Source organism: Falco cherrug, chromosome Z (assembly GCF_023634085.1).
Source record: "Falco cherrug isolate bFalChe1 chromosome Z, bFalChe1.pri, whole genome shotgun sequence".
Taxonomy (NCBI): Eukaryota; Metazoa; Chordata; class Aves; order Falconiformes; family Falconidae; genus Falco; species Falco cherrug.
In genome coordinates, this window is record NC_073720.1 from 60,883,720 (window position 1) to 60,896,535 (window position 12,816).

The 12,816-nt window shown below is 36.5% G+C and overlaps 1 protein-coding gene across 1 annotated transcript; it reads right to left on the reverse strand.

Annotated features, from left to right (window-relative positions):
- Positions 1-322: 322 nt before the first annotated feature.
- PJA2 (praja ring finger ubiquitin ligase 2) lies at positions 323-12,191 on the reverse strand. The gene is made up of 5 exons (XM_014276774.3): positions 12,053-12,191; positions 8,097-8,725; positions 2,380-2,482; positions 1,965-2,080; positions 323-793 (listed from the first exon to the last, which is right to left on the reverse strand). The coding sequence occupies exons 1-5, from the start codon at positions 12,120-12,122 to the stop codon at positions 665-667; spliced, it is 1,047 nt and encodes a 348-aa protein (XP_014132249.1). The 5' UTR covers positions 12,123-12,191; the 3' UTR covers positions 323-664.
- Positions 12,192-12,816: the final 625 nt, after the last annotated feature.

A 12,816-nucleotide genomic window follows, 5' to 3' on the forward strand; every position in this document is an offset into this window, starting at 1 on the left:
GCTGCCTAGCTCTTACAGCTTTAACTTCTCAGAAACTCAGAAGTTCAAGTGTTGAAGTTCTGTAGTTTATATACTTATTCAGGACACAAACTTTAAAATGGTGCTAGTACTTACTAAAAAAAACCCTACCAAAAGCAGCAATTCAATAATATTCCTCACATAAGGAAAAAATTATTATGGAATAGACTGGTAAGAATTATTGTTCCATTACACAATTTGTTTCCAGTAAAATCAAGTCCTGCAACTGCTGGCATCACAGAACATCTTTACACTTGATACAAATACGAGATCAATTACAAAATCACTCAGTGGCAATAACTGATAGAAACAAATAGTTCAGTTTATTTCTTCAACTTGATAAGCATAACTTACAAGCAGCAGGAACCTGAACAAAGTGCCACAATTATTTTTTGGGAAAAATATATCATAATACAAGCTTTAGACATTACAGTTACCAGAAAAATTCTATCAAGAAAGGCTGCACATGCCTCTCCACTGAAATTTTCAAAGTATTATTGTAAATCTAAAGAGTTTAGAAAGTCCTGAATCCTTTCTAAACTAAATATAGACAGTATTTTACAGATTATATTTTATACATCATTATTTCTGCATTGTAATTAAACAGGTGAAATCTACATTTTTACTTTGGTGGCAAAGATTAATTTCAGTTTGAAGCTCCTGTGGCACCGTGAACAGAAGATGCTGAGCTAGGATCAGATGGAGAGGGAACAGCAGCAGCAGCTTCAGGAAGCACAGGTGCGAGCACAACACGAAAAACTGGGCACGTATCCACCTACAAAAAAACAAAAAGGAAAAAAGCCCAGGTCATTTGCACAGTTTGCATTAAATTCTATTAAACATCTAAAGGTTATTATTTATGAACTATTTAATGTCTTCACAACTGCACTGTCTCAAAGACAAATTTGACTGCATAGCTACCTGGAGCTAAGAGTCATCTAACAAACTCAGAAATTTTTGTTTTGCTTTTGCACCAGTTACATGGAAGATGCAGAGAACCTGCTGTAAGTTTGTCTTCAAATAATTGATTTTACAGGTGGGAATTTTTTTCCTGAGGCAAGGATAACAAACTAGGTACAATCCAAATCTAACAGGAACTATTTTCAGCAACAGTAGTTTTCAAAGAGCAGTTTACTTTGACAGAAAAAGGCAAGACATGTAATACAAGCAATATCAACATGGTAATCAATATTATGGAGGTAAAAAAACCGCCCAACAAAAAAAGAGGTGTTCTGATCTGACTTCCCTAGTCTGATTCAATCTTCCTTTTTTACCTCTTGAGGAAATTACGTGTTATACTGTAAGCTCACTGAGAACTAGCAAGTCCAGCCTCATACTATGCATAAAGTGCAAGTATAAGGAAAAAATACCAAATGAGTCATTACAGTTCTTTTAGTCTAGCCTCAATATGATAAGCCTTTTGAAGACATTTGGAAGGAAACTAATTACAAGTTATGAAAATTATATCTAATACAATATAGATTTACCAAAGGTGTTTTTTTAAACTTAATCTAGAAGCATTGCAGTAGTTCTCCCACCAACCTACGGTGACCAACTGTCACTATAAATGGTGACATTCTGACAAAACAGATTACTTTGCTCTTCTCAGAGAAAACAACCCATTTTCTTTACTTCAAGGTAAGAGTACAGAAAGATTTTCTCATACCAAAGCTAGTTATGACTTAACCATCTCTTTCATTCTTACTAAAAGCAGACCATGTTTTCCCTCACAGAAGTACCCCCTCTATTCAAGAAGTTGCCCTTTAGGCAAGTACAGGTATAAATTACTTCTCATTTGCACTCAAATTTGGTTCCATAATGCATAAAATTAACAGCTAGTTATTTCTTCATATTTCATCCCATTTTCAAGAAGTTAAATCTCTTCTTCCCAGAAGAACGCAAATACTCAAAAAAACACAACACCCCACCAATCCTGTAGCACTTACCTTCTGTAAGAAATGAATTATACAAATTTTGTGAAACATATGATGACAGGGGAGCTCCGTTACAATTTCACCTTCCACATATCCTTTGCAACAGATAGCACAACACTGCTCTTGACCTGTACCCATGATCAAGAAAAAGCATTATTATTATCATCTTGTTCTACATCTAAGATGAGCTCAAATTAAAATACGTATCTTAATATACTAATGACTACAAGATAGAATTACACTCCAGTAAAAATTAGTTTTCCAAACTGACTAAAGTTATATTCAGTTTCATTCAAGATTCAAAACCTCTTAGAACAACATTGCCAGCTGCAGATTAAGCATGTTTAAGTATTTCATCTACAGCATTATAGAAAGCTATTTGTTCTTATAAATTTTATGGAAAAAAATTAAGAACTAACTTCCATACCATTATTTGCGATGACAACATGTGGCAAACAATCTATGGTTTCCTTGGCAGCTGGTGGAAGAAAGAGTTCAACCTCAGACGACTGCAGATTTTCCACAGGACTCTGAAAAGGTTGAGCAGAGACCAAGTTCTTACTCACAAATGTAACATTCCATATAAAAACAAATAAGCAAGAAAAGTAATCAAATTATAATAGTATTACTTTCATAAATGGAAGTTATGTCTATCAGACTAATAGTACATCCACTTTAATGAGATGAAACAAGGTTGAAACAGTAACAGCTTGTTTAAGTCTTCTCAAAAGTATCAGGACAGCTTAATTATTTACTGAATGTTTATTTATTTTATGAAGTTTCAGAAGAGGCAGCAAGTAAAAAGTGTAACAGAGCTTAGGAATACAAAACTGTCATTACATTTCACTTTCTGGAAATAAAAGCCTCGTTAATGTGTTTCCTGGCTTCAACCACTAAATTACTCAGGTACAAACAAAAATATTAAGTACCTCAGCTACAATACCAATGTAAATTTTCAGCAAAACCCCCGGATCCACATAAGTCATTATACAGATGAGAAACACTTAAGACATAGTCCTCTGGAGTCATCCTGTTTGAAACTTAGATTTTTCACCATACAAACTTTAAGACTCCAGTGCTACAGCAGGCAGATTTGATGTTTACATCATACATTCAACACCATAAGACACTGAAAGGATCTCCAGTAGAAAAAAACACCACAGAACTCAGATTGGTTATATTCCTTAAGATATTTACTAGATAGACATCTTTGAACAGCAGAATGAAATGAAACTGAAGAGCCAAGAACACAAGAGGCACTGAGTTCATAACGGGTGTGACTAGTTCATTCCGTAGAAGTACAACTGCTTGCTAATCAGCATGGCAATTATTCATTCTAACAGCCATCAATCTCCCTTGGTAAGAAGTTTAAGATAACCTGACATTTTTGTAATGTTTGGGGCACACTTAACTAAAAATACCAAAAATATACTAGAGAAACATTGGATTATACACAAACATCTTCAACAGGCTCTCCTCTTGAACTTCAGAGAAAGTTACTAGAGCTACAGCCTGAAAACATGCCCCGAGTTTTATCACAGTGGTAAGGTAGCTCAGGCAACCATCCCACCATAGATCTAAACTAGCAGGTTTGCACCTACAGTCAAGTGTTCATTACAGAGAGATCAGCGTGAACTATCAGGCATATTTACAGCTCCTACTGCCACGCAGGCTCGTATTTAGAAATCTGGTAATTTACAGGAAGTCCTGGGACAGTTATCCCTAGTGCAGTATGCAAGTCCATCTACAACATAGGTACACTCTTCCAATTTAAACAGCTTAAAAACATTCAATTCTGCTACAGCAGACAATACCACCTTAAAGGTGATTTTAGAACTTACATTTGTATTTTGCTACAGCTGCAGCGATCTGAGATTAATTTGTAGGAAAAAATACTATGCTTACTGAGATTAACTACCACAGCTGGAAAAATTAGATAAGACTCCAGACAGAAGGATTAGTATTACATGTGTCTAACCTCTGTCTATATCTAGTATGAGTAGTGAAACAGAAAGCAGTTTTCAAAAGCATTGTATTGTTTGCTTTTGAAAGCTACACAAAAAAGCATCACCAACAAAGCCTCACAATGAATCTGATGCTTAAAACCACATCCTCAAAATGAAAGCAGAGCAAAGTAGTGTCCATTTTACAACTTTTGTCAGATACCTTTATTTCCTTCCTCTTATTACTTATGCAACTGTTTACCACTCCATGTACCATAAGCCAAATGCTGGACACTACTAAAAAGAGTGCTATAGCCTAGAGGGTTTGACCTCCTTACATCAGTGAATCAGCACAGGAAATGTTCACACATGAAGTCACTATACTGCTAATGCTATAAACCAAACACTCCTGGCTAAGTACTTTCCTTAAAAGAAATGGAAGTAAAAAAAGTCACTCATAGGTTATTACATTTTAGGATTGCAGAGTCTTATTAAAAATAGGTGTGTTCTATATAAGATATATTCACTACTTTTCCCATCCAAATGGGACAATTATGATGGATTTCCTCCTCCCCTCCCCAATTAAAATACACTTGAATTTTCAATGCATTACCATGTCACATCCCTTTCAAGTGTTTCACAGCTACAGTAAATTTGTTTGCTGGATAGAGAAGTTTTGGAAAGATTTGAGCTATAATAGACTCTCAAAATTAATTGTTTTTATAGGTGAAAAAGACCTGATTAATGAATGTCCTATTTTAGATAAGAGAATTTGGGGAAAGTTAAGGGAGGTGCATTAAGTAAATCAGTAACAAGTTGGAGGAAGTCACAGTCATTAGATAGGTTATTAATGATGCTATAATTAAACTCAATCCAACCTGTTCATCGAATCAGAATAACACCTAAAGCTAGTCAAAACGCAGACTTCTCCATTACAAAACACCTGGTGTAAAAATACTTAGTGCAGAAAGCAGATGGGTTGCTTTTTAAACTTGAAGCAAAAACACAGGCACGTTGCGCCCATAAGGTAGAACCAGACTAAGCAAGATTTAAGTAATAGCTGTGTGCTCTAAAGCCAGATCTAAATAACACTAAAATAGCAAAACTGGCAACAAGTAGCCTGTTAGAAAGACAAATATAAATACATGTGTAGTATTTAACTGCCAAGTGGCAAACCAGCCGGGGATATAGTTATTCAAACAGAATGAAAACACATGCAAGCAGTAAGAGGGAAGGTGAGAGCTGAAGTTGTAGAACAAGCAGAAAGTTTTCTGGTGAAACTAATCATCATGCAGCAAAATGCCTAGCAGAACCAGAACAAACCCTGATCCCCAAAAGATCAACTATGTCAAGAACTGATGAAATCACTCCCTTTACTCTTGGGGAGAGGGATGAGGAGCATAAGATACCAATCATGAAGACTACAACTAGTTTCAGTTCTCACCTCCCTCAAAGAGCTCTCAAACCTGATCACCTTGACCTAAGGTACCTCTCAGTGACCTCTAACTCCCTAGTTGATACATACATACAGTTGCAATAAAACTACAGAACAAAAATAGTCATATATTACAAACATTTCCTATACACATTATAAATTGAAAAATCAGAAATTGCATTTCACAGCAGAAAGCAAAGACATTTTCAGCAATATCTTACCCAAAATGCAGTGTACAGCATTTTCGGGAAAAAAAATATTTTTAAAAAAAAATACTTTAGTGATGCAAAAGTCAAACTGAAGTAACTTTTCCAGTGTGGGTATCTAAGTAAGCACTGTGATGATAGTACCAGAGGCAAGGAAAAGGCTTTGTAATACTATGACATACTTAATATTTCAGTGAAAGATTTTACTATTTCAAATCTGTGGAACACATTTCGACATCTTTATCTACAGTTGGCTGACAATGAGGCAAGTTGTGTTTAAAAGCTGTTCTGAATGTCCTTCCAAGAACACAAGTCCCTAATCTATCTTAATCTCTTAATAAAATATAATGTGACCATGTCCTTGACTGGGTTACACTGGACTAGCCATCTGCAAGTCCTGTTTTCTAGAAAGCAGAAAACATTATATCCTAATCCTGTCTACATCTTGATGTGGTCATTATACAGGATCTCAGCAAACAAAATTAACTCTGAATAGACAGACATTATAGAGCCTTTTTCTGCTTACTTTCTCTCAGCTTCCAAAAGTACTTGCAATATTGCCTCGGAGAAATATTGAACAGTACTGTGTAAGCCTTGCTCTTATTTTCTGAAGAAATTTTAGTACCTATCTTCACACTGGAAAGAAAGGCACTCTATATATTCTGCTTGATATGTGGAGGAAATAGTCAGAATTCTTACTTAAAACCCATATTGTTCATTTCGTTACAGTCAATATAGTTGTTCCTTTTACTACTCAGTTACCATTTTTTGCTGACTAATTCCAATAATGCCAGACTTCTGTGCTCACTGTAAAGTTTCAGACATGTAAGTGCTAAAATTAAAGCACAAATGCTTTCTTCTTGCCCAAGATCCACAGCAACCTGTACCACAGTTCTTGAGAATAACTACCTTTGACCTTTGCACTCATATCTGCTTGCCAAGTCTGTTCAATGACAGTCCAGTTCCTGATGACACCAACAGAATTACAGCATCTTCTCAGTCAGCCACACTTATAGCCATAGGATTGCTTTTACAGGTCAGCCTGTGAAGACTGCACATACTTCTCCCGACAGAGTAACTAAGGAAGTGTTGTTACACAGTAATAAGAAAGAAACACTCAGCTCTAACAACCTCAGTCTCCTCTTCAAGTGTTAACATATAGATTAAAGAAAAAAAAACGGATTAATTTTGCCTCTCTAAACAGTTCCTCTTGCTTTGGTCAAAGGACGAGGTCAACTGCTTCTGTAGTTCTGGTTTTTGATGAAGTGAGAACCAGCAGCTATGAAAGAGACAAGACATTTTCTCTATACAACTACAAAATACTGCTTTCATAGTAAGGATATCAACAGACTTCCTACACATGAATAGGCAGGTCTGAAGTGTCTCCAGATGAGTAATGCTAACAAGATGCTACACAGCTGGAGAAGGCCCTATGGTACTCTATCTTAAGTAATATCGACCTCCCATATACCTTGGGGGATGCAAGTTATGTGGAAACGGAATGACTGGCAACTTCTGGGAACAATGCTTCCACCCCCTTGGAAACCCCCCCATGAAGTTTATTCATGCAATCATTAATTCTGCACATATGAGAAAAGTATCTATTATTGTCCCACCAACTATCAGCTTTAGAAAGCATTTTAAACAGTCCTTGGTATTTTGTCTGCAAGCAGACTATGACATAGTATCTGCTCTGTTCACCTCTAAGAGCTAGTAGTCTAACTGTCCCTTGCTGCCCCTAAAGTTGTCACACACAAAACATTCACTTTAATTGTTGTAACACTATATGATATGTCTACCCATCATTTAACTCTTATTTTGACAAATACCCTGCAGGGGAAACTTCTGGCAGTGCAAGAATTGTCACATTGGATCAAACTGAATTTCAGCTAGCTCCATATTCACTATGACAGTGACTTACATCATGTAAACCAGAAGAGACAAAGATCATAACCTTGCTAGTTCTTGATAACAAGTACTCTGGTTTATCCAAAGTTAGAGACAGAAAGTAATCAGAACAAGCTTTTATCTTGTTCTGCTTGTGTGATTTGTTTTTTTTTTTTTTTTTTATTATTTTAAAAACACAGAATCCAGACCTGGCAAACACAGAAAAGTCTTCTACTGAGGAATAAAAAAAAAAATCAGATACCCAATTGTACTCTTGCAAAAAAAAAAAAAAAACCAAAACAAAAAACAAGGTGTACCAATTCACCCATAGCAAAAGAAAGCTATGTATGAATAGCTATGTAGGGAATCTGGCAACATTCTTTAAAATAATTTAAATGGTGTATGCTTACGATGGTAGAATTACTTTTTTCCTTTAAGAAATAAACACGTTCTAAAAGGAGTAGCACTGATCAATGACTTACTTTAAATGACTACATCACTTTAAAAACTTCCAACATTTATTTTCAAACTTGCAGACCTGAAAGTTCAAGCTAAAACATGAATGCACTTCTCCTGATTCTCCCACTTTTCAGATTATGCTGAAAAAGGATTCAGTAATAAAAACTTATGCCACAACATCACTGATATAATATCACCAAAAATAGTTTAATACCTCCACAATTTGCTGCACCTCCTGTGTTTCGTGACTGGGACCACTTGGTTTACTTGATATATTCTGTATAGCTTGATGATCAGCAGAAGATTTAGATGTCTTGTTGTCTAGACATGCCAGGCCTGGATCTGTGCCAGAATCTCTCATTAAAGGTATTGGTTCTATTTCTTCATAACTTCCTCCAGGAACACCGTGGCAGAGAGTGAATAAACTGGACTTTAACTCAGAAAAAATCATAGTCTCCTCTACTAACTTAGAAAGTATTCTATCTAGGGTTTGCTGAAATAAACTTGCCATTTCACTTGCCAAATCTCTGTCTTCATCATCATCTTCCTCTCCATCATTGCTATCTGGCTGAGAGGAGCCATTATTTACCAAAGCAATTCCATTCTGACCATTCAAATTATTGCACTCTCCAGATGCATAATTTCCAAGGTCAACAGAATTCTCAAAAGGACCTGTAAGGTTTGAGATTTGGATGCCTTCCAGACCAGAGAATGGAGAAGATGGTGTGTTCACTTCAGAATTTTGGCTTGATGTGTTTTGGGAACTGGGTTCTTGGTTTCCAGTATTTTGGGGTAAAGACTCATTTAATAAACCAGAAGAAACCTGATCCAATGGACTGCAACCTACAGAGAAAGATGTAAAAAACAATACATTGAAATAATAAAAAATTGAAATATTCTTGTCTAGAACAGCTGCTTATGAAAAAGAAAAGATAGTCCACTAGGACTCCAGTGCAATTTGATTAGAGAAACATTTAACCCAGATGCAGTCATTTTTCACTAAAATATTTACCTTCTCATTTATATAAGCTAGGCATATAAAAAACAGACTTAAGTGATACAATTTCATCTCGGCCTGTGACAGCAAAAAAACCCCAAGTTTTAAAAGGAACATGTTTATAAGCAGCATTTTTACATTGTTTACAAAAAAGGAAATTTTAAGATGAGAACAGGAAATCTGAAAAAAAAAACCAAACCAACTCTTGGAAAGTTAAAAAGCTACAACACTTCTTTCCATAAGTTAAAAATCGGACTATCCATTCATTAGCAGGCTAAATTGTGTCTCTGTAAGCCACCTATTGCTACTATAAATTCCATAGTAATAGCACTATATTTTGTATATGAAGCTGTGAGTGCAATTCCTCATAAGAAAATAGTAGAGATGAATGTGGAATTAAAGTTAGGAGTTACCATCATTGCAAATTGTTTGGTTATATTACATTTCAATACCTCTTGCATAAAGGGACAATAAATGTCAAACCCAGCAGCAGAAGTTAGGTAAACACATGTATAGTGCTGCTACTACAAAATTAATGTTTAGTTCAAGTAACTTTTAAACTCCTAATCAAGGCAATAGTCCAAACTATTTTTGAACATACAAAGGCGTGCATAGCTTGATGAGAATATCTGAAGTTTTTGAGTCTGTATTTAGACATTTGGTAACTTAAACCACAAGACCAAAAAGACACTATGGTTAACTGAAGTGATTCCCTGGCATGTTATTTTAAAAGCAACTAGAGGTAAGGAACCATGCAAAACTAGTGTTGCAGGATTAAAAGTGAAAAAAAAGAAAAAAGTATCTCATCTAAAGAGCTAGAGCTTGCCTAGGTTGTTGAATTCATGCCACTGAATTAAAAGCTGTGCCTCTCAGCGCTAGAGGTGTGGCTTGCAGGAAGCAATACTGTAACATTACATTTTATCTAATTAAAGTCTTCAAGTTCCCTCACAAAATTGAACAGCTGACACTGGAAGGCAGGCCCCTCTGGAGATCATCCAGTCTGCTGCTCTTGCTCAGAATCGCCTATAGTAGGTTACCAAGGACCATGTCCAGTCATATTTCTATTATTTCCAAGGATATAGTCTTCTACACATCTTCCACAGTTGCTTAGATATATCCAAGATATCAAGCCAGTTAGTAAGGAAACATGTAGTATATTTTAGGTAGTACTGCCTCACCAAAAAAAATAAGTATCAAATGTGGAAAAAAGTAACCTACTTAAATCAATCCAAAACATTTCTCAAAGCTAGATTTGAAAGTCTGTAATACAGAAAAAGACCAAGTATATAAAGCATGGCATTTTTTTATTAGACTTACTACAGAAAAATAAGTCACTCAGAATTTATATACAAAGCAACTGCATTAAGAACAAGGAGATAAGAAATAGGCCATTTAGAGTGTATTATGAACCATAAAATAACAGCATGTTTATTTCTGAGTAAGTGAAACAAGAAAGTTGGTAGCATTAGACAGTAGGAAGATCTCTACAAGTGTCAACACTGCCTTACAGGAAACAAGCTAACTAGATATAAGTACATAAAGTATATAAAGCATATAAAACTGAAAATGTTCAAGTAACAAAAAAAATAAAATTACCTCGATATGATCTACAACACACAGCTGTCTTCAAGATGAATGACATATGACAAAGTTACATTAGCTCTATGCTATTATAAAAGGAGAAAATTAGGAGAAAGCAGATACAAAATAGCTTATAAAGGAAAGATAAGAAAAATGTTACTTTATAGAAATCATAGAGTCATTTAGGTTGGAAAACACCTTTAAGATCATCGAGTCCAATTGTTAATCTAACATGGCCAAGCCCACCACTAAACAATATCCCTAAAAGCCACATCTATACATCTTTTAAACACCTCCAGGGATGGCGGCACAACCACTTCCTTGTGCAGCTCATTCCAATGCTTGACCACTCTTCACCCAGTGAAGAAATGTTTCTTAATATCTAATTTCCCCTAGTGCAATTTGAGGTTGTTTCCTCCTGTCCTATCACTTGTTACCTGGAAGAAGAGACCAACTCCCACCTGTCTACTACTTCCTTTCAGGTAGTTGTAGAGGGTGCTAAGAAGCTCCCTGAGCTTCCCTTCTCCAGACTAAACACCCCCAGTCCCCTCAGCCACTCCTCATCAGACCTGTGCCCCAGCCCCTTCCCCAGCCCCGCTGCCCGCCTCTGGACACGCTCCAGCCCCTCAATGTCCCCCTTGCAGTGAGGGGCCCAGACCTGAACACAGGGTTCGAGGGGCGGCCTCACCAGTGCCCAGTGCAGGGGGACGGTCACTGCCCTGGTCCTGCTGGCCACACTGTGTCTGATACAGGCCAGGGTGCTGCTGGCCTTTTTGGTGCCCTGGGCACACTGGTGGCTCGTATTTGGCCAGCTGTCAAAAACACCCCTAGGTCCTTTTCTCCAGGGCAGCTTTCTAGCCCGTCTTCCCCAAGCCTGTAGTGTTGCATGGGCTTGTTGTGACCCAGGTGCAGGACTCAGCACTTTGGAAGATCTGAGGCTATGTGACACTTTTTATCAGAAAACCTCATACAGTTAAGAAGATGGGAATATGTTCTAATCCAGCCAGCAGGTTTTTATTTCTTTATGAAATTATTGTTCAGGTGTTGAACTCACAAGAGACATTTTGGGAAATATTAACATTCAATATTCATTGAACAAGAAAAGGAAGTGGTCTGACTGGTATACACAAATAAAAAAAGAACCTTTAAGAATATTTTGTAGGCTTAAATTAATTCCCACTGACAGAGACAGCAAACTGGTCCATGGTACATCAAGTATTTTATAGCCAAGTTCCAAACAGAAGGTTTGAATAGGTATTCTCTTCCAAACATGATTTGTAATTTGAAGACAAAATTATTTAGATAGTTAGAAAACATTAACTCATTCAGGAATGCCCTTCTTCAGATGAAATTAAACAGCCTAAAATAGACTAATTTGCCTTCATGTTAAGTTTCATTCTGTAAAGCCATATGAAATGTACTTTACACATGATATTTGTCTATTCTCTTCCCTTCACATTTCTCTATGCCCTCCTCCTCTACTCCCAAGCAACCCAGTTTGCATTGTAATGGTAAATACACAAAGATATGCACATACATAAATAATTTTCTCTGAACATCTTCCAATTCTAATTGTTCGCAGACTTTCTTACCTTTGTGATCATCTAAAGTGGATGTAGACATATCTTCTTCCATATTACTATCTGTAGTGGTGCGGTACATTCTTGAGTTTGTGGCAGACTATTCTGTTATCTTCTTAACACTGCTACATGAGATTACGAAGGAAAGAAAAAGATAGAGATTCATTAGACAACAATGTCCTTATGAATACCCTCTTCCCCAACTCTTTGATATGATTGCTCTCGCAAGGAATCTCCCAATTCTTAAAAGTCTTGAGCTGCACTAGCAGTACAATTATTAAGACGGTGAAGAGCTCTGGACACTCGTGTTATAAAAGCATGTAACAAATTTCATCTACACTAAGACAAGCAGTCGTCTTGCCCCCATCTTGAAGGTTTTGTAATCAATAACAGGGATTTACAAAAAAATTAAAAATAGTCCAGATGTCATATGACTTTTTTGAATGCGATTCACTTCTGCACATAGCTCTGACAACACATATGTCAGCTTGCAAAAAAAACATTTGCAAGCACTGTAGTGGAAAAGCCTTCAGGTAATGCAGCACAGTTCAGCCTCTCCTACTCAGCTGATCTCTGCAAAGGCAAAAGTACAATTAGCCAAATCATATCTCTTAAAACAAAAGTCTCAAGTCCCAGACAGGTACAGCCATGCAGAGCAATTGCCCACATATGGCTCGTACTATTACAGCAGTATTCCATATTAATGGATCTTAATGCTTTTACCAAGAAAACATGGGATAAGTAGTACAAGGTTTCACATCCAATGGCTGTTTATA